This window comes from Penicillium soppii, assembly GCF_028829465.1.
Source record: "Penicillium soppii strain IBT 18220 chromosome Unknown utg000004l, whole genome shotgun sequence".
Lineage (NCBI taxonomy): Eukaryota > Fungi > Ascomycota > Eurotiomycetes > Eurotiales > Aspergillaceae > Penicillium > Penicillium soppii.
The window spans coordinates 1,328,616-1,352,904 of record NW_026643234.1 but is presented as its reverse complement, the minus strand read 5'-3'; the positions used below and the strand labels follow the sequence as shown (position 1 = coordinate 1,352,904).

The window sequence follows — 24,289 nt, the reverse complement described above, 5'->3', positions numbered from 1 at the left end:
CACTGAAGAGGTACGGCTTCCGAGAATGACTACCTTCGAAGCCAGTTTAAAAGCACAACAGATCAAGAAGGCTCCTTGGAGTTTACATTTTCGATGGTTAATTGCCATCATTCATGGGAAATTATTAGAATTCCATCCTTCAGTGTCAGCGCCGTTCAGCGGCTGCTCTCCAGCTCCACTCATCAGCAAATCAAAGAATGCAGTGTCAAGACCCTGGAAAAGCCATTCTTCCATGCCAGCAGTGGCATCAGGAGGTGTCTCTTCTGGCAGCACAAAAGTATCTCCAGAGGCTATTTGTCTCCCGTGATTCCTTGCTGACGATGCCCCCACTGCCTGCGCACTTGATGGCCGGGCTGTAGCATCGGGCGTGGCCCCATCAACATGATGGTCGGAGTCGTGTGGTGTTCTGACATGAATAGAACCAAAGCCACCAATTGTGACACCTTCATGAGAACCTTGTTCCTGTTCCGCGTCGAAGGGGGTAATAGAAATATCGTCTCGCGCAATTCTGATGGCACCAACGTACGGCACCTTGACTATCAACACGTCTTGGTCCTCTTCTTGACCATACTCGCATTGTCTTTCTGTAGGCCCGGCTTCAATGTCTAACAAATTCTTGAGAAGGGCAGCACATTTTGCTGTGAGAACATCCTCATGCAGCTCCGACACGGATTCCATGCACTCAAGAGACCGCTCCACCTTCGCCCGGTCTCCCATCCGCTGGTGTATGAGTAGGTTATCAGTACTCTTGTTACAGTGGCTTAAGATGTGGGCCAGCATCAGTGTCATGCCCGCAATCAGAGCCACAAAGTCGCTCATCCGACAGCCTGCCGTGACTGGGTTAAATGTACGGATCGCAATCTGTCGAATCAGAATCTCACGGCTGGCATTTGCACAGGCTATTCTCGAGTACAACCTCTGCGGCACATATCTTGGGTTTAGCATATATGGTAGGTGAAGCTGATTCACTAAAGAGTAATAGAATATATGATCCCAAGCTCGTCGAGTTTCTGAGAACGCATCCGCCGAGTCTACCTGAAGACCCGCAAGTGCCAATGGCCGCCAGAATGTAGGCGGCCATTGCTCAGTGACCTTCAAGAGCTCTTGATCGATGTCTTGAGTCATAACAAGTGCTTCCTGGGGTGCGTGCATTTGATTCCGTTCGATAATCTTGCGCACCACATCAGGAATGAGTACAGGCAGGTTGCCGCTTTCAACACGAGCGCTCGTTGCTCTGGGGATTGTGAAATTCGCACCGCTAGTGCTTGTGGGCAAACCTAGCAGTAAGCATAGAAATTGCTCCGTCGAAACCACACTGGCCCACATGACCGCAGGATCAAGATCGTTCTGCTGGCTGAGGACCTTGAAGCGATAATGACCTGGTCGATGCAAGCCCAATAGCTGTGCTGTCATGACAGCACGGCGCATCGTGATCCAGGATCGTCGGATGTTGCCGCCATCTATATGATAGAAGCCTTCGAGTATGAGAATCTCAAGGCCTTCTAATGTGCCTAGCAAGGCATCGTTCGTGTTTACCAGCTTAATGGCTGAGTCTGCCAGCTGTTCCATGATGGCGCGATGATGCTTGGTGAGGCCGGGTATTGATTTTGTGGGAGATAGGTGTTGTAATCCTACTGCAAAACGCAGCATTTGTCTTGCCAACAAGACCGGGTGGCTTTCTGAATATAGGAGATTGGCTACTGGTATTTGCTCTTTGGCCAATTCGTTACGTAACGAGCTGCACAGCTTGAAGCTGGATTCATAGCAGAAGATAGACATGCTGCTGAGATTTTCAAGCAGAGTTTCAATGTCTTTTTGAGGAGGCAGAGAGCTTCGCAGGGCTTGAGTGATGCTATGATAAGCGGAAGTCTGCGAATGGGAGCCATGACTGAACACTATTGTCGGTGGCAACTGATGTACTGCAGGTTGGGTTGGTGTTTCTTCAGTCTGTAGGCGAATTGATACATTCGTTTGCTTTGTTATATCATCAGTGGATATCCGTGTATGTGAAGACACCGACTGACTTTGCCATGTGCCGACGATGCCGGCGTTGAACGTTTCTGACGTGGAGTTTGTGGTAAACAGCCAACACTAGCATCTGGTTGAGGAGGGGCACGACTCTCATGCAGTAGCTGTGTATTAACAGCATCCTCATGTTCAGCATCTCCTATGTCGTTCTTAGCTGCTTCCAGTCCATTCAAAATCACTTGACTGGTGCATTTTGTGCCTCGACGATGACAGATGGTGCAAATCGCATCATTTGGCGATGAAAAAGTACACTTGACTTTTCTCCGCCTGCACTCCCAGCAACTGTGTGTACCTTTGCGAACCTTTCTGCGCTTTGCTACGGGTTCGTCCGAGGGAACGTTCATCATTCGGTCGGTAGGCTGTTGCAAGCTATAACCGCGGAAAGAAAGACCAGCTTTTGACCGAGTGCAAGAATATATAGATATCCCATCAAAAAGGCTGGACCGAGAAGCGGTTCGGTACTAATGATGGCTAAGATGCCTTTTGTTGTGCTTGCAGATGCCCTCGGACGGCGTGACAATGCTGACTAATCTATAAATTTCATCCGAAGGGGCCATTCGGACGAATCAGATACATCAAAGAAGAATATTGAATTGGGGCCGAGCTTAATTCGGCCGAACTGCGACATTCCTTGTCTAAATATGTAGCTCGGAGATATGACATGTCTTTGTTCGAGTTTGTCCGTTGCAACTGGAGCTCGTCCGAAGCCGACCTAGGGAGTACATAAATGAATAAAGAAGCTATTTATTTCGTGATGTGATGTGAAAAGAGGCAATTTTCGACCCTGCCATATCGCCGTAGCCAACAATGGACAAGCAGATCACCAACTCAGAGAAGCAGGCGACCGCCGAAGAGCCTCCGCTGCTCTCCCTTGTGTCAAGTTCAGAACGAAGCGGCATGGATGTCGCCAACCGCAATTCAAAAGCTCATGCCATTGATGAATATCCGCATGGTGCCCGCCTGGCTGCTGTTGTCATTTCGCTCATGCTGGGCATGTTCTTGGTGGCACTTGACAATGTTAGTTTCTCATTTCGCGATGCACTACGCAACTGACCAAAGCTATCACCAGACTATCCTCGGCACGGCCATCCCTAAAATCACGGACGAATTCCATGACCTGAACAAAGTGTCATGGTACGGATCAGGCTATTTGATGACATATGGCAGTGGTTAGTTATATGGACATATTCGTTTATGGATGGCATGTTGACCTTTCACGCAGAGCGGCCCCTTTCTTTTCATCTATGAATGCTTGGGTAGCAGGCCTCAAAGCCTTCTCAGCACAAAATGCTAATCATTACAGGCTTCCAATCAACCTGGGGAAAGTTTTACAAGTACTTTCCGATCAAGCTTTGGTTTCTCGTTGCTATACTCATTTTTGAGGTGGGAAGCCTCATCTGCGCTGTGGCTCAAGACCCTACAACCCTCATTATTGGCCGAGCTATCGCTGGCTTCGGTGGATCCGGAGTTGGCGTAGGAATTTTCACGATTATCGGGCTTGCTGCGCCTCCTGAGAAACGTCCACAGCTTTTGGGCTTTACTGGAGCGACCTATGGCTTAGCCGCAGTATTGGGACCGCTCATCGGCGGTGCTTTTACTGACAAAGTGTCATGGCGCTGGGTAAGATGAAAGCCATCGGAATGTTAGCTATCACTGACCATTAGTTAGTGCTTCTACATCAATCTGCCTATCGGGGGTCTAGCTGCCGCAACAATCTTTTTCCTCTTCAAGGCCCCAAGTAGCGCAGCCCCGGCAAAGGCTACACCCAGAGAAAAGTTCTTGCAAATGGACCTCGTCGGAGGAGCTCTTATGATGGGATTGATCATTTCATTTATCTTGGCGTTGCAGTATGGTGGACAAACACATTCGTGGAAGAGCAGCGAGGTTATTGGCCTCCTGGTTGGGTTTGCTTTGATTGTTCCGGTTTTTGTGGCCTGGGAAATCTACCAGAAAGAGCGTGCAATGATTGTCCCCCGGCTGGTAAGCTATGATGCAAGTTACATCCTACTCCGACATGAGCTAATCACAATAATTTAGTTCATGAAACGCTACATTTCCGTGGGCTCCATATTTATGTTCTTCTTTGGCGGCGCCTACTTCAATCTCCTGTACTACCTTCCTATATATTTCCAGAGCGTCTACAACAGCAGTCCAATTGGATCTGGTGTGAAGATGCTCGCTCTAATCATCCCGCTAACCCTAGCTTCCATTGTACAGGGATTTGCGTTATCCAAAATCGGCATCGTACCTCTGTTCTGGGTCATAGGTGGCGTTTTGGCAACCGTCGGTACTGGCTTATTCTATACTTTTGATACTGAAACATCTGCTGGCAGGTGGATTGGGTATCAGATCATTGTTGGGTTCAGCATCGGCTGCACGTTCCAGATTGCCATGTCAAACGCGCAAGTCCATGCTTCACCAGAGGACATGTCGCAGGCTACAGCTATCGTTAATTGTGAGTCCTTCATTTAATTTACCTTACATGAGCTATCCTTTAACAGTGGTTCTAGTTTTCCTGACCGTTGGTGGAGCTTTCTTTCTATCAGCAGTACAATGCGCCTTCAGCAATCAGCTGATTGCAACACTTGCCAAAACGCTCCCCGAGATCGACCCGGCGGTTGTTATTGGGACCGGTGCAACACAAATTCGTGAAGCTTTTACGGCCTCGCAAGTTTCTATCATCATCGATGCCTACATGATTGGTCTAAAAGCTGTCTTTGGGATTTCAATTGCTGCCTTTGGTGTCGCCACTGTGGTTGGCTGCTTTGGCAGCTGGAAGAAGCTCCACGGTGATGATCTGAAGAAGACTAACGGTGGCGTTGCATGATACCTTCGTCTCCAGATCATTTTTGTGTCTGATTAAGGGCTAGCTTTGAATGCTAGGCCATCACCTTCATGGAGGGAAGGCATTCTGCGACTCAGGCTTCCGGTTCCAGAGATCTGAAGTTGTCTGTTGCTAAATTTAGAGACCTTTTGCTGGATTGATGTATTATATTTGTTGGATAGAGTCTTTAATAAAGTGGGGCTTTATCAATTTCTTCAGTTTGCCATAGAATACGGCGTTTGTATCCTGAATGTTACCTAATATGATAAACTGATGTACCGTCAAATGATTACACTGACGTTTCCAATTAGGCTGCATGCTGCATAAGAAATTATTATTCTGACGACTGCCCCTATTTGTTACTGATGGGGTTTTTGGTATATGACTCCCAGCATGAAGCAAGCAGGGTTGATTATGGGCAGGAATTCTGGCGGAAAGCCATATGAGAATAAGCACGGTAAGCAATAATCCCGACCTCGGGAGTAAGCATCAACATCCACAATGCTGACAAGGGAATTTCCAAAATTGTCGCCAAATTAGCGCTGAACGAACAAAATCCACATCATTTCTTATAGCTTCCACATTATCCAACTATAATTAAGTAGAATATTCACTATTCATATCATTCTATCCTGAAGAAGATGGCGATTCCTCAATCTTGTACTGTTCTCGTAGCAGGTGGTGGTCCTGGAGGCTCTTATACCGCGGCTGCTCTTGCACGCGAAGGAGTTGATGTTGTGTTGCTCGAGGCAGATAGCCACCCCCGGTATGAATTTACATTCTGGGACTCATACATTGCCTGCTTGAGAAACTAAATTGTTCAGATACCACATTGGGGAGAGTCTTCTCCCTTCAATGAGATATTTACTACGTTTCATCGACCTTGAAGACACCTTCGAACAGCATGGATTCCAGAAGAAAGTGAGATGGCCACCAAGTGCAAAAAGAATTCATGTCTCTTGTGCAAGTTCAGATGAGCTGACCTTGGATGCAGCTGGGTGCATTTTTCAAACTCAATGCAAAGAGTGCGGGATGTTAGTGAAGCCAAATGACCCCAGTACTATGTGGAGCGACCTTCTAATGCAATGCTGTCGCAGACACTGACTTCATCCGGGCAAACGGCCCTAATGGGTATTCCTGGAACGTGGTCAGATCTGAATCAGACGAGATTCTGTTTCGCCACGCCGCGAAGAGTGGCGCAAAGACCTTCGAGAATGTCTCGTTGAAGTCGGTGAATTTCGAACCTTATGAGAGCGACAAGTTCACCAGCCAACACAAAGTGGCCAATCCTGGACGACCCGTTTCGGCCGAATGGAAGATGAAAGATGGTAGCTTTGGTACCATCTGCTTCGATTATTTGGTGGATGCGACGGGCCGAGCTGGTGTTCTGTCAAACAAGTATCTCAAGAATCGCAAGTTCAACGAAAGTTTCCGGAACATTGCTATGTGGGGGTACTTCAAGGGTAATATCCCACCAAGTCCAGGAACAGATCGCGAAAACCAGCCCATATCCGAAGGCATGAGAGGTGAGTCTGTCAACTATATAAAAACTCCGCTTCTTGCTTGCTGACCGGGCAATCGTGTATGGCCATATGTAGATGGGTCAGGCTGGGTGTGGATGCTGCCTTTACACAACGGTACAGTATCAATCGGAGCTGTTGTCCGAAGAGACATTTTCCTTGCGAAGAAGAAGGCCTTGCCGGAAGGAACAACCGAGGCTCAAACCCTGGCGAGCCTAGTTAGACTCTGCCCGACGATATCTTCGTATTTGGAACCTGCTGAACTGGCTTCTGAAGTCAGACAAGCCGCAGACTATTCCTACAGTGCCAGCGCGTATGCCGGTCCCTACTTCCGTATTGTCGGCGATGCAGGATGTTTCATCGATCCCTTCTTCTCGTCTGGTCATCATCTGGCCCTATCTAGTGCCCTAGCAGCGGCTACTTCCATCAATGCGTCAATCAAGGAAGAGTGCGGCGAGGTTGATGCCTCCAGGTGGTATGCAAAGAAGGTTGACCACGGCTACACGTTGTTCCTTGTTGTGGTGATGGCTGCTCTCAAGCAAATTCGTATGCAAGAACAGCCGATCCTGTCCGATCTTGATGAGGAAGGCTTTGATCGAGCATTCGCAGTTTTCAGGCCAGGTAAGACCCCTCTGTGCTTTTCGCTGTCTTTTGACGCTCTCTCCATTTGTATCCCTTGTATATTAGAAGCTAATAGTTCCAAATCCGGCAGTCATACAAGGAGCTGCAGACAAGGAAACAGCACCAAAGGCTACGAGCGAGTCGATTACCGAAGCTATTGACCTCTGCCTTAATGCTCTTAACGACTTGCACGACACGAAATTGCAAACAAAGTTGACCAACATTGTGGAAGCCGCAGGTACGTCCGATCAAGAGAAGCTACTTGGAAACCTTTCACCAGAGGAGACGGCAGCCCTTCAGCGTATGCGCACCATGCATTCAGTTCTTCCCATGGGTGAGCTGAAGGACTTTGAGAACAGCAATATAGATGGTCTGAAGGCTCGCCTCGAGCATGGGAGTCTAGGACTTTATCGTGACCGAGCAGGGGATTCAAAGATGTAAATTGAATTTGTCTTTTTGTCAGAAGCTAAGGAGCTATTGAGGTTTACAGCAGCAATCTGTATACATGAACACGAGGGCTTGAAGATGAAAGAGAGGATACATAGTTTTATCGAATATACGATGCTCTACAATTTATGCTAGTATATTGATATCGAGATAAATATGTAGAAACACTCACCATTGCTCACAAAAAACAACGTGACACAAGAGTTCATACATCCTGATCATGTAACATCTACCGTAGTCAAGTCAATATATCATACATCAAGAAGCCAATTTAAGGACAGTTTTTCTTCACGAGCATTCTCACAGCAATGTAAGTGTGGGCGGAAAATACATCTGGCCCGGAGAAGGGAACTTTCGATTTGAGTACTTGTGGCCATGTGAAAATGTCGGAGCTGGTGATTCGGCCGAAGTTGGAGCCTGAATCTCTTTGACGAACAATTGGGTTCGCAATTTATGTTTTATTCAGCTCTTGGGATGTTGAATTTGGTATGTGTATTCAACTTACCATTGATAAAATCGGAGGTACAAGTATTAACAGCTAGATTAGGATTGCCGCTGAATACCTCCGATTCTGCGAATCGGCGGACGAGTCTTTTGGGGATCAAAGGCCCCCCGCTACTGTTCGAGTTCATCGCTCCGATAAGCCGTTTGAGGCGTCCAGGTAAGCAAGGTAAGCAAAGTCAGTAGTTCAGATGCTGTGGTAATATACTCGTGGATTATATGCTGACGGGTAATAGCCGGCAGATAGCCAGTAATCGATAAATAGGTGTACATGCGCTACTCAAAAACACTCAATCTTAGAAGCCTATGCTAATGTTTGGAATCACATCTTATAAAATCTCAACCAGGCAAACATTGCAATGAGTTCGGCCAAAGTCTTGTATTTTTCGGGAGAAATTCCCCAAGGAGACCCAGAGGGCGATCAAAGAACCCTCTTCAGAAAGCTGCATCTGCTCAGCAAAGAGCGAGATCATGTGGTTCTGGCATCGTTGCTAGAATGTGTGACACTAGCATTGAAGGACGAGTGTAGCAGACTAGGCCATCTGCACCGAGACCTGATCCCATCTTTCGAGAGCGTCCTCGATTTGACAGATCATGTTGTTCGATTAAGAAAGACGCCACTCGGTGGAGCGATCGAGCGAGTCTTGGTCTTAGTTTTTCAATTAGGAAGTTTTATTGCGTATGTTTCACCCCATTCAATGGTGCTAAAAGGAGACAAAAAAAGCTCACATTCAGCAAGATATCATGAGACTTATCCACTGGAATACAATTTCACATCGGCCAGCACCTTACTCATCGGAAGGGGCTGTGGTTTACTGTCGGCAGCTGCAATAGCTCTCTCGCCGAGCATTTCGATGATACCAAGCATCGCTAAATACATCACCCGAATCTCATTTCGATTTGGTCTGATTGTGGATCAAGTTTGTCGATCGTTGGAGTTCTCTCAGGATGAGATCAATGCCGACGGTGCCTGGGTATATTGTGTCCACGGGGTGGATGAGAAAGACGCGCGTGATGCGGTGAACCAGTTCAATGAAGACAAGGTGAGCGCCAAACTGGAATGATAGTCGTTAGTGATATGCTAATAAATGCAATAGGCATATCCTGCAACCAATTGCGCGTCTGTATTCAACGTCGACAACGCCGGAAATTCGGTCAGCATAGGTGGACCGCCAAAAACGCTGAAGGCGCTTTTCTCAGAGTCCGATGCCTTCAAAAAGACGAAGAATGTGCCAATGAGAAAGATCCAGGGCATGTGGCATACTGATACAGTGTATGGTGTGGAGCACGTGAGACAAGTCGTCCCAAAGATCGAATCCACACGGCAGCTGCACATTCCCTTGATATCGCCCGTAAGTGGAGAGCCATTTCGGGAGACAGAGGCTGGATCTCTACTCGAGCAGATTTTGGAAGAGATATTGACCGAGAGGGTGCGGTGGGACATGGTGATTGACACCGCCACCGAGCAATTGAAGCAAATGGTGCCCAAATCTGCACAACTAATTAGCATACAGCCATCTCACTACAACCAGAACCTGCTTGAACGCTGGCAGATTGAACTACCCAACGCAACGGTGTCAAATATAGCTATGTTGCCAGCTGTATTGGATATTGCTCTCGGACAAAGTCCACCAAAAGACACCAAATCGTCGAAGATTGCTGTCGTAGGCATGGCATGTCGTTTTCCGGGCGCAGACACCACCAAAGAATTCTGGGAGAGGTTGATGCAGGGGCAGGATATGCACCGTCATGTTCCTGCCGACCGCTTCGATGTCGAAACACACGTAGACCCCACGGAGCAACGACAAAACACGTCTAAGACTCCGTTTGGTTGCTTTGTTGAAAACCCGGGGCTGTTTGACGCTATGTTCTTCGGCATGTCACCCAGAGAGGCCGAACAAACGGACCCAATGCAGCGCCTGGCTTTGTTGACGGCATACGAAGCTCTGGAAAACTCCGGGTATGTTGACGGTCGAGGCATCATTCACCGCCAGCGCGTTGGTACTTTCTACGGCCAAGCCAGCGACGATTATCGTGAAGTCAACTCTGGACAAGAAGTTGGGACTTATTTTATTCCCGGTGGATGCAGGGCATTTGGCCCTGGACGTATCAACTACTTTTTCAACTTCTGGGGCCCTAGCTTTAGTGTCGACACAGCGTGCTCTTCGAGTTTGGCAGCTATTCAAGCCGCGTGCTCGTCGCTATGGAGTGGAGATGTTGACATGGCCATTACTGTGAGATTCCCGACTCTTACCAGAGATAATTAAGGTCTAAGTGCTGATTAAATTTTATCATTTTAGGGAGGGATGAATATCCTTACTAACTCCGATGTATATGCTGGGCTCAGCCAAGGCCACTTTCTATCCCCTACGGGGGGCTGTAAGACTTGGGATGAGGGAGCAGACGGATACTGTCGATCAGGTATGTTGAGTCTTATCACTGCGTAGTTTTCTAGAAGTTTACTGACTGGCATTGCTAAATAGATGGAGTCGGAAGCGTGGTTCTCAAAAGGCTCGAGGATGCAGAAGCCGACAATGATAACATTCTTGCGGTAGTCCTATCAGCGGCTACTTCTCATTCAGCGGAAGCTGTTTCGATCACGCATCCTCACGACGCGGCGCAAGCCTTTTTGTACAACCAGATTGTCCGAAGAGCGGGTATCGACCCCTTGGATGTTGGCTACGTTGAAATGCACGGTACGGGGACGCAAGCTGGTGATCCCACCGAGATGAGATCTGTCACCAGTGTGTTTGCACCTCCCAGTCTTCATAGCCATAGACCAAAACCCCTGCATGTGGGCTCAGTCAAAGCCAACATGGGGCATGGAGAGGCTGCTGCAGGAATCATGGCTTTTGTCAAAACCATGTTAGTCTTTCAAAATGGTACCATTCCGCCTCATATCGGTGTGAAGACAGCTTTGAACCCTGCGCTACCAGACTTGAGCAAAATGGGTGTTGTGATTCCCTTTCAAGCAGCCAATTGGAGTCCGGTGGCTACACAAAAGAGGCTGGCTATGGTGAATAACTTTGGTGCTGCTGGAGGCAACACAGCTATGATTATCGAAGAGGCCAGCCCAAGGCCACGGTTGTGTGAAGACACGCGAGAATCTCATGCCATTACAGTTTCAGCAAAGACAGCTCAATCTCTCAGCTTGAATATCAAGCGCCTTGTGGAGTATATTGAAGAATTGCAAGACGTATCTCTTGCCGACATTGCCTACACACTCTCGGCCAGGAGGCGTCACTATGAATATCGGAAATCTGTTGTAGTAAGATCCTTGACCGAAGCCGTCAAACAACTTCAACCGCACGTCGCAACTGCCATGACTCAGACTCCGACCCCAAGGAAACAGCCCCCGTCGCTTTTGCTTTTGCTGGCCAAGGTACTTTCTATGTCGGGATTGCAGCGCAGATTTACCGGGACTCTCCGTTTTTTTGCGCCCAACTTAATCAGTTTGACAGTCTTGCACGTCGCCAGAACTTCCCGTCCTTCCTACCTGCTCTTGATAAAACAAGTACCCGCGAAGACCTGCCAGCCTCTTCTATACATCTCGCCATCGTATGTGTTGAAGTTGCGCTCGCTCGACTATGCATGGAATTTGGTATTAGGCCATGTGCTGTCATTGGACACAGCCTGGGCGAATATGCTGCACTGGCCGTGGCCGGCGTGTTGTCTGACAGTGACACAGTCTTCCTCGTTGGCACAAGAGCAGCTATTCTGGAGTCAAATTGCTCATCGTACACTCACGGCATGGTTGCGGTTCGCGCCTCAGTGGCCGATATTGCGCGTGAAGCGGACGGCTTACCATTCGAAGTAGCCTGCATCAACAGTCCCAATGAGACTGTTATTGGCGGTACTGTCGAGCATCTGGAAGCAATTTCAGCTCGTCTTTCCAAGGCAGGGTACAAGACTACACTTCTGGATGTGCCACATGCGTATCATACGGCTCAGATGGACAATGTCGTCGACGATTTCAGTCGCAAAACCGAAAGGATTGTTTATAACACACCCAAAATCCCCATTATATCTCCGCGAGACTCAACAGTCATCGAGGCAGGCGCTAGAGTCGATGTATCTTACTTGGCCACCTCGCTCAGAGAGACGGTCAACTTCGCTGGAGCTCTCAATGCAGCGTGGGAAGCTGGCGTGGTGTCAAAATCCACCGTCTGGGTTGAGTTGGGCCATCATCCAGTATGCAGCGGCTTTATCAACCGTACACTTGTGGAAACTCGTCTAGCATGCTCAACTCTACACCGTGACAGCAAGAATTGGACATCTTTGGTGAAGATGTTGAGCAGCCTATACGAAGTTGGTCTCAACATCGACTGGAATGAATATCATCGTCCATTTGAGCACGCACTCCGACTTGCGTCCGTGCCGACCTACGCTTGGAACAACAAGAATTATTGGATCCAGTACCGAGGAAATTGGAATTTGACCAAAGGTCAGATTTCACCGAAGCCAGCGCTTCCCATTGCTAGCGGGTTCCGAACATCAAGCATCCACCGAATTTACTCCGAGAGTTACGACCCATTGACAGCACAAATTTTGAGCGAATGCGATATGACTGATCCATCACTCAGAGATGTGATAGAAGGGCATGGTATGAACGGCTATGGAGTTGCTTCGTCGGTAAGTTGACAATGAACTCCTTGTTTGTCTCAACCTTCTAACCTATGAAAGTTTCTTCATGCCGACATGGCATTTACGATGGCCCAAAGGGTCCAGGAAAAGGCTTTCTCATCGACTTTTAAGGGAATGGGGATCAATATCGCCAATTTTGAGTATCACGACCCGGTAGTTCCGGCAGTGAAAAACGCACACTCTGTTGACCCATACCCCATTCTTGTCAATGCTGAAGCCAACCTCGATTCTGGCGAGGTCAGCATAAAATGGTTCAATCCAGTCAATGACAAATGGTACTGCCATGCTACGGCTTACTATGAAGACGCTTCGGCTTGGCTGTCCAATTGGGCTCGAACGACCAGGCTTGTTACCAGCCGCATCGACGCTCTCAATTCTATGTCAATTAAGGGTACAGCCAACAAACTGACCACCGACCTTGCCTATACCCTCTTTGGTAAGCTGGTGGATTACTCTAGCATGTATCGCACGATGCAATCGGTCATACTCAATGACGACGAAGCCGTAGCCGAAGTCATTTTCCCATCAGACACCCAGGGAGACTGGGCTGTGCCACCACATTTTATTGATGGTCTGGTATCTCTGTCTGGTTTTATTTTGAATGGCGGCACCCACTTTGACAATACCAACAACTTCTTCATCACGCCGTCATGGAAATCCATGCGTTTTGCCAAGCCACTGGTTCCTGGGGGTCGATATCTCGCATACGTGAGGATGGTGCCAGAGGTTGTTGACAAAAATAGCAAGCTTGGCTCTTATGTCGGCGACGTCTATATTCTACAGGACGGCGAAATTGTCGGTCTCGTCGAAGCCATCTTATTCCGGGAGTGGCCTAGAGTGATGCTGAATCGCTTCTTTCGCCCAGCAAGCGCAAATTCTCTTGCTCCTCCAATCAAGAATAAGAGATCTGTTGTCGCAAGTTCACTACCATCTGCAAATTCCCTGCAAGAGAAGGCCTTTTCAACGGCGGTAGCGGCCAAGACGTCTGCGAGGCGTCCTACATCTCCTATAACTCCTCCACGCTCTGGGTTAATCAGTCAGCCAGGTGGTAGTCCAAAGATGATGCCTCGGCTTGATTACGGTCTTCTAACGCCAAGGGACTCGCCACTGCCAACTGGACGAGTTGAAAAGAGCGACAGCGACAGTGGTTACGAAGAGCCCGATGGTGGTGATGATGTTGCATCCCGCGCTATAGACATATTGGCTGAAGAGCTCGCTGTTGATATAGGCTTACTGACTGACGAGTGTGAAATCGGGGATATTGGGCTTGACTCGCTCATGTCGCTCGTTCTCTCACAGAAGTTGCGAGAGAATCTTGGCATCGAGATTCGAGATTCATTCTATCTCGAAATAACAACGATTGGGGATTTGAAGAAGTTGGTTTCTTAAGCAGATTGTCTTTTTGTTATTCTTTGTCGTGCGTTGTTAGTTTGTGATTACAATGGTACGATAGAAGGAAATACATACAATTTATTTAGCACTATAAAAAACAAATCGCTATTTAGAATTCGGAATAGCCTCATTAAATCAGATGCATGATGTAGGGATCTTGAATTGAAGCAATAGATTTAATATATGCCTGAATAGTTACAGTCAGTGAGGGCTCGTTTCTGTACGATCTGACATAATTTGTAAAGCTATTGATTTTCATGTATTTGATTTCTCTGTTCATCTTAGGCCTAGCAGAATTAGACAGAAACAAAGTTAAAACTACCCAGGTCAAAGGGTTTCACGCCGATCCATAGAAGCTCGAGGTTATACTGCCCTGTTGGAGATGAGATTAAGGAGTGTGACTCATACTTCTATCTACTAGTGCCGGTTTCCAACGATGGGACACAATGCGTACCAGACCTGCATGGTTGCCATACAATTTCAATCAGGGAAAGTCGGGAGTTTTCGGGGTATCTAACATTGGCGACCTCGAAACGCCGGTCTGACTGGGTAATGATTTCTTTCCATTCCTCAATGTCACGAATCTGCAATTAAAAGTTTAGGTGAGAATAGGAAAAAACATTTATCTCTCTGGGTATACGTACCTTGGAGTTGAAAAGGGTTAACATGCCGAAATCAATGTTTCTGAAACACGCTTTATTAGCATTGTCTGAAGGCAAGGGTACAACGGATTGTGTATCTTACCGCTGATATCGCTCAACGCTCAGGCTCAAGGTGCCAGCCGGAGGCATGATCTCGTCAAAGATGATGATCTTGGCACCAGGCTTCAGCGATGGAATCAAGGCTTTCAGCATGCGTTGAACATAAACATCGGGCCAGTTGTGCAAGACCCAGCGGAACAGAAATCTGGCATCAAGGAGGTGGAAAGTTAGGTATTATCGGAAATCCGATATATTGGGTCCACGTACACGTCAGCGTCCTTAACAGGCTGCTCGTTGAAAAAGTCATGAGCCATGAAAGACACATTCTTGCCCTCTCGAACTTGGGCAGCTTCAAGTGCCCCAGGCAGATCCTGTACCACGATCTCGAGTTCTGAGAACTCCTCGGCCAACGCAAAAGCCACGGCGCCCGTAGATCCGCCCAAATCAACGAGCTTACCGGTCTGCAAATCATTCGGCCAGCTGTCGATCAGGTGGCGTGGCGAGTACGAGTCGTCTTTTTGAAATGCCCCCATGACGCCTGCAAATCTTCGAGCCTGCTCTGGGTGCTTCTCCATGTACATAAACATCCCAGCCTCGCCGTCCCCTTTGGCAAACATGAAACCTGTTTTGGCGGGGTCGTTGGCCGCAGGCTCTTTTCTCAATGCTTCAGTAAGCCCAGCGCCAGCGGGAAACAAGACATCCGTGGATAGTCCAGTCCAGTCTTTGATCAGTGCATCCCTCGCGATGACCTTGGTCGTGGCTGTGTGTGCCACGTGGCCTGGCCGTGGCTCATAGAACATGTGGTAGGGCATGCCCGCCCGCAGGACCTGACGGAGTACGGATGTCCCGACGTTGACAGCTTTGGAGAGATGGTCGTATGATATGTCGCCTATCAGAGGCACCTGCTTTGCGATTTCAAAGTCGCAGATGAATTGTGTCACACCAAACATAGTCATGACGGCCCATCCAGGTACGAGACGAAGCTCGACGGGACCCGTTGCCAAATCGCTCAACTCCAGGCTAGCATCGATCAGAGCCCGTCGACATTGTTCCACATTTGGTGGATATTTCACATCAAGCGGTGCGTCAGGCCCCAAGCTGAGGGGCGATAGTCCTTGTTCCTGACGATATGTTTCAATTTTGGTAGTGTTGTCGGTTATTATCTTCACCAAGTGAATCGATCGACTGGTATCGGAGGCCATTTTATTGGGTACGCACTTGGAGGCAGGTAAATGCTATCCAGCTGAGGCTACAGAGAAACGTTGAGTGGGACTTAAGTACCATGTCTCTAATAGGAGTGGTACATATTTCCTTCAACAGAGTTGCCGTGATAGATTCGGAATGCATATAAGCAACATATGATTACTAGCGTAAGTGTAAGCATATCGTCATTAGTAAGATACAGGCAACACAGGGCTAGTGCATGCAGGATAATAATCTCCGTGTCTTGAAACGCTCTTATCACTAATAAATGTGACGAACATTGGCGTAAAAATTTACGGCTGAACTTATGCCAGAAACTGGGGAAGCTACCTGTGTGAGCGGCCTACCTAGAAAACTATGAATTACCAGTAAATCTATAGAATTGACAGGCCACGATCAGTAACTTCAAGCACCACCTATTATACTGGTCATAAAGAATCAAAGCACAGAGAACTAAATATATTTCTGGTAGAAAAAGAAAGCGTCTGGTGAGGACTACCTAGGTATTTAAGGTAGGGGCCCCACTTTTATCAAATTGCTCCTTGCCTTTTGCTCATGGTAGCTCATGACATCTTCAAGCTTGCCTCCACAATTCCATACTCCAATCCAGGTGACCGGTGAATGCCATCCACCATCAGGCCGGCCTCTTCGAGGACTTCACGAAAGTTTCGCTCCGTTCTTTCTTTACCGCCAATGCACAACATGATCATGTCTGAGACTGTACTAAATGCAGTGCCGTTGTCATCAAACAGAATATTCTCGGCGATCAAAACTTTCGAATCTGGGCCCATCACTGGTACTATCTGCTTCAACAATTGGACAAGTTCGGCATCGCCCAAATTATAAGCTACTGCGCGTAGGTGATACGCCTTTGCGTTTAGGACTGGCTGGCGAGTAAGATAGTCGTGCTCGAGAAGCTTCACGCCAGCAGGAAGCAAGCCCATTGTCCTGGCTAGCTCAAGAGTTTCCGCACGGTCTTCCAGGATGCACTGTTCGGGCCGAATCTGAGGAAATGCTTGCAGGACCTCTTTTATAACATGTCCATTACCCCCACCCACATCCACGAAAACAGGTCTTTCGCGATCTTCGGAGATCAATTTAGCATAGTCAAAGAAGCCTGTGTATGGTCGCAAATGCTGGACATTCATTGCCAAAGTGTGTATGCCTTCAGTTCTTATCGGCATGTTTGACAGTATCTCAAATGTAGTCTTGCCCTCTTGGCCTTCATTCCATGTAAAAGGACTGTACCTAGAGTTTTTTGCTTCCTCCTTTTCCTTCACGGATAGATACTCGGGCAGCCTGATCAAGGCCCGAATTCCTTCGTCGTAACAAGGGGTGAAAAGTGCCCCAAGCGGACCAGCATAGGCCAAAGACGTGTTTGTGTGGTGATATGCGCCATTCTCGTGAATTAGAAAACCTGTTCTGGTCACCACTCTCAGGAGGCGCTCGAGCAGGGATGCTTGAGTCTCAGTGGCTTCCGCGAGACATTGAAGGGAGATGAAACCTGTAGTCGGAATGGTCTGAAGCACATTCAACGACAATAGCGTCCTGATAACAGCCGTTTCCATAGTTTTGATAATTAACGATGTGGCATGCTCTGCAGGAGACTGCACAAGGGTGACAAGTTCCTCGGACTTTTTCAAGTATGGCAGGCTGTCGACCATGAACTGTTCAGAAGAACCCTTCAAGGTTCGGCTCAAGTCGGTAATTTCTGCCGCAAGGGTTTGTATGTGAGCTATTTTGTCGGGCGTCATGATAATTGATTTAATGAAAAGTAGGCGGAGTGAGAATGAGAAGAAAGTATTTTCTCAAGGGTGTGAGTGGATGAGCTTCTAATGATGAGGATTGCATCTTAGTGCGATGGTTGCCGACGTGCTTTATGATTCTCTGATCGTGTTATCCCTCAAGGCTGTTTCTGCAGCTTTACTGAGTACATTGCAAGTTTCATGTTGTCAGCTATGTAAGCCCGTCTGTCACAACTAGGGTTGGTTTGGTCACGTGGTGTCATGCTTACATGGATGACCGCATGCCATCTGGATATGTGAATCTAACACATCAATAGATATGCATGAACCCTTGAGGTGCTGGCATTTTATGTATGTTACGTATAGCATATAAAGGATGCGCAGTCTCCTCGTGTTCTTCACCTGTTGGCTAATCAACGTCATAATTCCATCCACATCACTATGTCTACCACTGAGGAATGGGTTCAAGAGTTCGAGGGTCTCTGTGGTCGAGTTTCCAGCTTATTTCCTTCTGATATTGACGAGAACGTTCGCATTCGAGCGCTGCATCTTGCTGAAAAGGCAGTACATCAGCTCCACACCCCTATGACTTTTGCTGAAGCCCAGACATGGGGGCCGCTTGAGCTGTTTGGCGCCGGAGTGGCTTGTGAGATGGGCATATTTGACGTTCTTTCTAAGCATTCGGAGTCTCTCAGCACCGCCGATATTGCTAAAGAGCTCGATGCCGATCCGGCCTTGGTTGCTCGAATCATGCGTTTGTTGGATGCACATTATATGGTCGATCAAGTCTCCTTGGATCAATATGCAGCAAACGCAATCACAAGGGACTACGTTAAGCCTTACCGAAAAGGCAACGTTATGACTCAGTCAGTATCTCATATTGTCTGGTTCTAACACGGCTACTGATCTTGATTAACTCAGAGTTGCCTTGATGCCCTCATATTTTGCTCTCCCAGCCTGGCTTCGTGCCAACAATTACAAAGTGCTACCTGACGCAAATCACTGTGCCTGGCAGTTCGGGGCTAATACCACCAAAACTTTCTGGGAGAGCATGTCAGAGGATTCAAGTATAAGCAAATACTTCAACGATTACATGACTCTCCCTCGTACCACCCAAGAGGAAGACTTCGCTAGCTTTTACCCCTTTGAGACTGTTTTCAAAAACTCAAACATGGAGGACATTCTCTTCGTCGATATGTATGGCCTCCTCAGATGACATAAAGAAAGGGAAATTCAAACTGACCCTGTCTCATTCAGCGGCGGCGGTCTGGGCCACCAAGCCCTGCGCATCCGCAGCTCCTTCCCACGTTCTCGGGGTCGCATCATTCTGCAAGACCTTCCCCAGGTCACTAGCAAGATTGAGGCTGGATCCCTGCCTGACGTCGAAATCATGGATCATGACATGGCGAACCCACAGCCTGTCAAAGGCGCCCGCGTTTACTACCTGCGTGGTGTCCTGCATAATCATGCTGACCACGTGGCCGCCAAATTCCTTTCACAATTTGCCGCAGCCATGAGTCCTGAATCGAGATTGTTAATTCACGAAGCCTTAGCTACGGACTTCAATCCGAGTAAGAATGTAACGAGGTTTGATTTGAGTATGTTGGCATCTCTTGGAGGTGCACAAAGGTCAAAGGCTGAACAGAAGGCTTTATTGGAAAAGGGCGGGTTGGAGGTTTTAGAAACGATAGATACGCCGGGAGAATGGACCATCATGGAGGCCAGGTTGAAGAGGGACTAGAACGACGTGTTTTCACTGGCTCAAAGCTGATCAGAGCCGTAGAATGTGGCCCTAGAGTGATCTCACTATCTACTTCATAGGGCGCGTCAGTTATTTGATCAAATCACCAACCGTCTGTCTGCCTTTGAACTATTATGTGCTAGATTCAATGAGTAAGCAAGGACTAATGGGGTTAGGGGTAACTTTTCTCTCAACACTTAGTTGCGAGACAGCTAGTCAAGACTTACTGTGTCTGATAAAGAGTTCAAGTAACCTGATTAATGAGCTGGAAAGAGAAAAGTACTAGCATTTGCACGTTCGCGGAGAGAATGAGTTTCAAATGGACTGAAATTTCTCGCCCCACACATTACTTGGGTATCAATCCGAGCTGTCTAAGCTTATCGAACGTATCGATAAATGATTGATAGGAATCAATGTGACCAGTCCATCCAAAACGCCGCGCTTTATTCACGCTCAGTGTTGCACTCCACGTTCGCTGATAAAGAAAATCCCCAATCATCCAACCAGCAAGATCAAAGGTCGCTTTGGCACCTGGCAAACCCTGACGATCGCACAAGCCATCCCATACCTTACGCTTATCCTGACACCACTCGGCCAGGCTCCACTCAAGCTGCAACTCGCCCTCTCTAGGCACTGCTTTTTTGAAATCCTGCTGTGAATCGGCTTTGGCGCCGATACTTGCGGCGAGACGCGGCCACATATAGCGCCAGGAAAAGTGATCGCCATTAGTGACGTTGAATGCCTCGTTGGCACACGACTTCCGCGTCGACACGAATATAGTGAGGTCGGCGATCAAAGGTGCGTACGACACGTCCTCAGTGCCCTCCCAGTATCGCTGGTTTGTCGGCATTGGGGCGGCGGTACCCAGCTCGCGACAGATCAAAAAGTACATGGCGATGGTCAGGGCCTCGTTCAGGCCATATGGCTGCGAGTTTGCACCTATGATGGCCTCGGGGCGGATGACATTCCACGACCAGGCCTTGCCACGCTGCATCTCTGCTAGGATATCTTCTTGGGGGAAATAGAAGTTTTCAAATGGTCCATAGCGACGCGCGTCGGTTTCCCGCGCTGGAGACGGCACGGGCTCGACATGCAAGTTATAGTACTTTCCGCCAGTCTGGAGTGTAATATTCTCTAAGTTGGGGGCTGTCTCGTTGATGGCAGTCAAGAAGTTCTCGAATAGAGTTTTGTTGGCGGCGTAAGACTCTGCAAAATCGTCCTTGTGAAGGTAGGAACAGTAGTACGCATGACTGACAGGGGCGCAGATCTCCTTCATCTTCTCGGCTAAGTAGGAAATATCATGCGTGAAATCGAGAGCAATGAACTTGATTCGAGGGTCCGTGATGGTGGAGTTGAACAAACTCCTCGATGTGACAATGATTGAGTCCCAGTCGTCAGAGGTGGTTTTGTTACAGAGATATTCGATAATGGCACTACCGCTGATGCCGTTTGCACCGGTGATGAAAGCTGTTTTCGCCATATCGTGCAAAGGGCTGGTCATAATCTTTCTACTTGGTCGGTTTCCTTTCTACCAGTTTGACTGCAAATATCGTGCAGCTCGCCTTTCAATAGACAAAAGGCAAAAAGGCTGCCATCACGCTGGACATGATTCCCACTGTAAGCTTAGCCTGCATAAAAGTTCAATCGCAGAATTTTAGCGCGTAATCTGTGCTAAGCAAACAATCTATTCACAGCGGCAGGATTTGGCTTTCTATAATTTCCTCACAGTGATCATAATGTTTTTGTTTGGTGGCGTATTGCCGTGATCTACATGGCTGCATAGATCATAATCTGTAAGCCTCGGGTCTTGGCGTAATCTGGAGTAATCTGGCAGATACCCCTTGATCGTTACCAGATTTGGCAGAATCTTTAATAATCATGGCTTACAAGGATTAAGCAAACTATTCCTTATATTGCAGATTAATCTCCGGGTTATATTGAATACTACCTGGGCCTGCTTCGCATTTCGCGTGAAATGCCCATAGTGAATCTGGACCCTTGCCGAGCTTGACAAACTCCGAATAGTTCTCAAAGCATACAAAAATGACCCCAAGTATTGGTTTCATGTTTGGCGCTGGTTTTGTTACCTTTTTGGGGTATCTCGTGTCTTGGTGTATCTACTGCCGAACATTTCATCCTCTCAGCAAAGTTCCTGGGCCGTTTTGGCCGTCTGTCACTCGACTATGGCTAACCTATGCCGTCTCAAAAGGAGAGTTGGATGTGTGGCAACGAAAATTGCACCGCAGATACGGACCACTTGTCCGCATTGCGCCGGATGAAGTAGCTTGTGCAGATCCCGAGGCAATTCGCAAGATATACAGCACAACTTCACCACTCAACAAGTCTGATTTCTACCATGTTTGGGATGTGGGAGCTTTCTCCAAATACCCCAACGCTTTTGCTATCGTCGACGAAAGGCTGCACCACGCGCGAAGACGCATCGTAAGCAGTGTGTACACTATGTCCACCGTATTGACATTGGAGTCATATATTGACGACTGCAATCGCTTGTTTGTCGAGCGTATGACTGAGCGTACAGTTCCCGATGAAGCGATTGATCTCGGGGATTGGTTTCTATGGTGGGACTCATTTTCTTCCTAATCCATAGCGATCATGTACTAATGGAAATTATTCTCCAGGTACGCCTATGATGTTATCGGAGAGCTCTTTTTTGGTCGCTCGCTCGGTTTCATGGAGAATCGTGGCGACCAGGGCGCCTTTCTCGCATCTCTGGAGTCAATGCTTCCCGTACTGACAACGGCGGCAGCTTCTTCGCCTCTGGTCCGCAGGCTGATTATGAGTTCTTTTATGCTCAGTTCTACAGCACGCAAAGGGCTAAAAGGGATGAATCACATAATCGAAACGGCGCGCACCAGCGTGGACGACAGAGTCTCCGCTATTAAAGCTGATGGAAAACAAGAGAGAAAAGACCTGTTGCATAATCTGCTCGCCATTGTCAATTCCAAAGGAGACAACTTGGACTTCGGCGTTGAAGACGTCAAGAACGAGGCCTTTGCAGCTCTGTAAGTAATTATTGCGTATATACACGCACATACAATCTGCTAATGCACTTGGTTTGGTAGGACAGCAGGCGCGGACGCAGTTATGATTGAGATGCAAGCAGTCTTTTATTATCTTGCCAAGAATCGCTCTGTGTATGAAGACCTCCGAGAAGAGATTGACCAAGCTGTGGAGAGCGGGAAACTATCCAGGTTTCCTAAATATTCAGAAGTCGTCCTGCTTCCACTTCTCAAGGCAACAATCAAAGAGGCATTACGGTTGCATCCTGCCGTGGGATTCACTATGCCTCGAGTCGTGGATCAGACTGGAATTGAGCTATCTGGAATGTACATCCCACCAGGATGGAAGGTCGGTATGAACGCGGCCGTCATAGGACGAGATGAGGGCGTGTATGGCCCAGATGCCGATATATTTCGACCAGCAAGATGGATCGAACGCACTGATGCCAACATGGACAGATGTAACAACCTGGTGTTTGGAGCTGGCACTAGAACTTGCATCGGCAAGCAGGTGAGTTTATTTAAAGACAAGGCTATCCACGACACGAGGCAGAGTATGAGTGCTAAAGTTGTCGCAGATTGCTCTGAGTGAGATATACAAAATGGTACCCCTGTTGATTCGCAGATTCGATTTTGTTTTAGAGGACTCGGGTAATAACTGGACAACTCATGACTACTTTTTCAATAAACAGAGTGGCCTTCGGGTTAAGGTCAAGGTTCGAGGCCTCTAAGTCTGTTCGAAACTACCAATTTGCATGCAGCGCATAGATGCCGCTTCGCGTCGTCCATTCCTTTAGTCACAACACGGAGTTGAAAAATAAAACGGTTTTTGGGGTTGAGGTCAAAAAATATGTGCATTTATCAGTGATTATGGTGAGATTCTTTATGTAAACATACAGATTCTGCTCACTCTGTGTTGACCGTAGCCCCGAATTCTAGTAGCAGCTTCACGGCCACCTCGCTTCCCGCGCTGACTGCGATTGATAGCGGTGTTTCTCCGTCCTTGTTTCGTATGTTGAGCAATGAAGCATCCCCGTCGCAACATCTCAGAAGCCGCTCCAGTATTCTGTGACGACTATGGAACACAGCCCAGTGAAGAGCTGACCAATGAGCATTATCGACATATCCTAGACGGGCCCCATGGGATAGCAATACTTCTAACACTTCTTCATGGCCTCCGATTACCGCACACAACAGAGGTGTCAAACCAGTATTGTCTCTCGAATTGCAGTCTGCGTTATGCTCGAGTAAAAGGCACACAACTTTACTATTTCCAGTCTGGACCGCTCGATGAAGCACGGTCGGTCCAGCTGACATTTTGCCATTTTCGCTGTTGTCGACAGCATCACCTAGGTTCCTCGTTGCCTGATGACCCCGGCATTCTTTTGGTCCAGAAGGGATGACAAGAGCAGTAGAAACAAAGGGAGTGGTCTCTTTCAGTGTTGATGTCCAGAAGTCTTCCACGCCTCTGCTCATTCCGCAATCATCGTTCGAATCCAAAAAAAAATCATAATCAATCACATTATCGCCTCGACCCTCTTCGCAAGGACCTATTGAGGCTTGTGTTTGACTAGTACACATTGAACTGGGTGGTGTGACTGGCATGAACGAGGTGGACGCTATTGAGCTGGACGCTATCGAACTAACGTCTTCCGATACATCTGAGGCGCTGTTTTGAGGATGGGATTGGTCTTTCCCTGGGACAGCTTTTTGTTCGCGATGTTTCTCTGTTTACAAGCAAACGGAGGTCAATATTATTCAAGGTTGTATGGTGGATCGTTTGACTAACGTCTGAATCGCTTTTGTGCCCGACGATTCTGTTCACGACGGCGATCCGCCACCGCTGCCTTTGCTCTAGAGGAGTTGGAATCCTGTGTGGACGTTGAGAACCCACATGAGGTG

General features: G+C 47.9%; 10 protein-coding genes across 10 annotated transcripts; 5 read left to right on the top strand and 5 right to left on the bottom strand.

Moving 5' to 3' along the window:
- Nucleotides 1-111: 111 nt before the first annotated feature.
- Nucleotides 112-1,569, bottom strand: N7529_003924 (fungal specific transcription factor domain-containing protein; the record flags this gene model as incomplete). The annotated part of the gene is made up of 1 exon (XM_057239451.1): nucleotides 112-1,569. The coding sequence occupies one exon, from the start codon at nucleotides 1,567-1,569 to the stop codon at nucleotides 112-114; it is 1,458 nt and encodes a 485-aa protein (XP_057098746.1).
- A 1,266-nt stretch (nucleotides 1,570-2,835) lies between these two features.
- On the top strand, nucleotides 2,836-4,855 carry N7529_003923 (MDR family MFS transporter; the record flags this gene model as incomplete). The annotated part of the gene is made up of 6 exons (XM_057239450.1): nucleotides 2,836-3,045; nucleotides 3,098-3,197; nucleotides 3,332-3,648; nucleotides 3,697-4,008; nucleotides 4,066-4,483; nucleotides 4,539-4,855. 6 exons carry the CDS (start codon nucleotides 2,836-2,838, stop codon nucleotides 4,853-4,855), a joined length of 1,674 nt encoding a protein of 557 aa, XP_057098745.1.
- A 638-nt stretch (nucleotides 4,856-5,493) lies between these two features.
- Nucleotides 5,494-7,428, top strand: N7529_003922 (NAD(P)/FAD-dependent oxidoreductase; the record flags this gene model as incomplete). The annotated part of the gene is made up of 6 exons (XM_057239449.1): nucleotides 5,494-5,618; nucleotides 5,677-5,773; nucleotides 5,847-5,886; nucleotides 5,950-6,378; nucleotides 6,451-6,993; nucleotides 7,085-7,428. Coding segments are annotated over 6 exons (1,578 nt in total), but the record flags the coding sequence as incomplete, so codon positions are not given.
- A 1,367-nt stretch (nucleotides 7,429-8,795) lies between these two features.
- N7529_003921 (Acyl transferase/acyl hydrolase/lysophospholipase) lies at nucleotides 8,796-13,974 on the top strand (the record flags this gene model as incomplete). Its single annotated transcript, XM_057239448.1, has 6 exons — nucleotides 8,796-8,984; nucleotides 9,039-10,175; nucleotides 10,242-10,362; nucleotides 10,425-11,209; nucleotides 11,287-12,573; nucleotides 12,625-13,974. The coding sequence occupies 6 exons, from the start codon at nucleotides 8,796-8,798 to the stop codon at nucleotides 13,972-13,974; spliced, it is 4,869 nt and encodes a 1,622-aa protein (XP_057098743.1).
- Nucleotides 13,975-14,273: 299 nt separating this feature from the next.
- On the bottom strand, nucleotides 14,274-15,880 carry N7529_003920 (O-methyltransferase family 2; the record flags this gene model as incomplete). The annotated part of the gene is made up of 5 exons (XM_057239447.1): nucleotides 14,274-14,350; nucleotides 14,432-14,561; nucleotides 14,622-14,661; nucleotides 14,722-14,883; nucleotides 14,946-15,880. 5 exons carry the CDS (start codon nucleotides 15,878-15,880, stop codon nucleotides 14,274-14,276), a joined length of 1,344 nt encoding a protein of 447 aa, XP_057098742.1.
- A 564-nt stretch (nucleotides 15,881-16,444) lies between these two features.
- On the bottom strand, nucleotides 16,445-17,635 carry N7529_003919 (S-adenosyl-L-methionine-dependent methyltransferase; the record flags this gene model as incomplete). The annotated part of the gene is made up of 1 exon (XM_057239446.1): nucleotides 16,445-17,635. One exon carries the CDS (start codon nucleotides 17,633-17,635, stop codon nucleotides 16,445-16,447), a length of 1,191 nt encoding a protein of 396 aa, XP_057098741.1.
- Nucleotides 17,636-18,067: 432 nt separating this feature from the next.
- On the top strand, nucleotides 18,068-19,367 carry N7529_003918 (Plant methyltransferase dimerization; the record flags this gene model as incomplete). Its single annotated transcript, XM_057239445.1, has 3 exons — nucleotides 18,068-18,492; nucleotides 18,548-18,823; nucleotides 18,884-19,367. The coding sequence occupies 3 exons, from the start codon at nucleotides 18,068-18,070 to the stop codon at nucleotides 19,365-19,367; spliced, it is 1,185 nt and encodes a 394-aa protein (XP_057098740.1).
- Nucleotides 19,368-19,713: 346 nt separating this feature from the next.
- Nucleotides 19,714-20,847, bottom strand: N7529_003917 (SDR family oxidoreductase; the record flags this gene model as incomplete). Its single annotated transcript, XM_057239444.1, has 1 exon — nucleotides 19,714-20,847. The coding sequence occupies one exon, from the start codon at nucleotides 20,845-20,847 to the stop codon at nucleotides 19,714-19,716; it is 1,134 nt and encodes a 377-aa protein (XP_057098739.1).
- A 563-nt stretch (nucleotides 20,848-21,410) lies between these two features.
- On the top strand, nucleotides 21,411-23,118 carry N7529_003916 (cytochrome P450; the record flags this gene model as incomplete). The annotated part of the gene is made up of 4 exons (XM_057239443.1): nucleotides 21,411-21,946; nucleotides 22,007-22,390; nucleotides 22,451-22,898; nucleotides 22,966-23,118. The coding sequence occupies 4 exons, from the start codon at nucleotides 21,411-21,413 to the stop codon at nucleotides 23,116-23,118; spliced, it is 1,521 nt and encodes a 506-aa protein (XP_057098738.1).
- Nucleotides 23,119-23,293: 175 nt separating this feature from the next.
- On the bottom strand, nucleotides 23,294-23,863 carry N7529_003915 (ankyrin repeat domain-containing protein; the record flags this gene model as incomplete). The annotated part of the gene is made up of 1 exon (XM_057239442.1): nucleotides 23,294-23,863. The coding sequence occupies one exon, from the start codon at nucleotides 23,861-23,863 to the stop codon at nucleotides 23,294-23,296; it is 570 nt and encodes a 189-aa protein (XP_057098737.1).
- Between the last annotated feature and the right edge of the window lie 426 nt (nucleotides 23,864-24,289).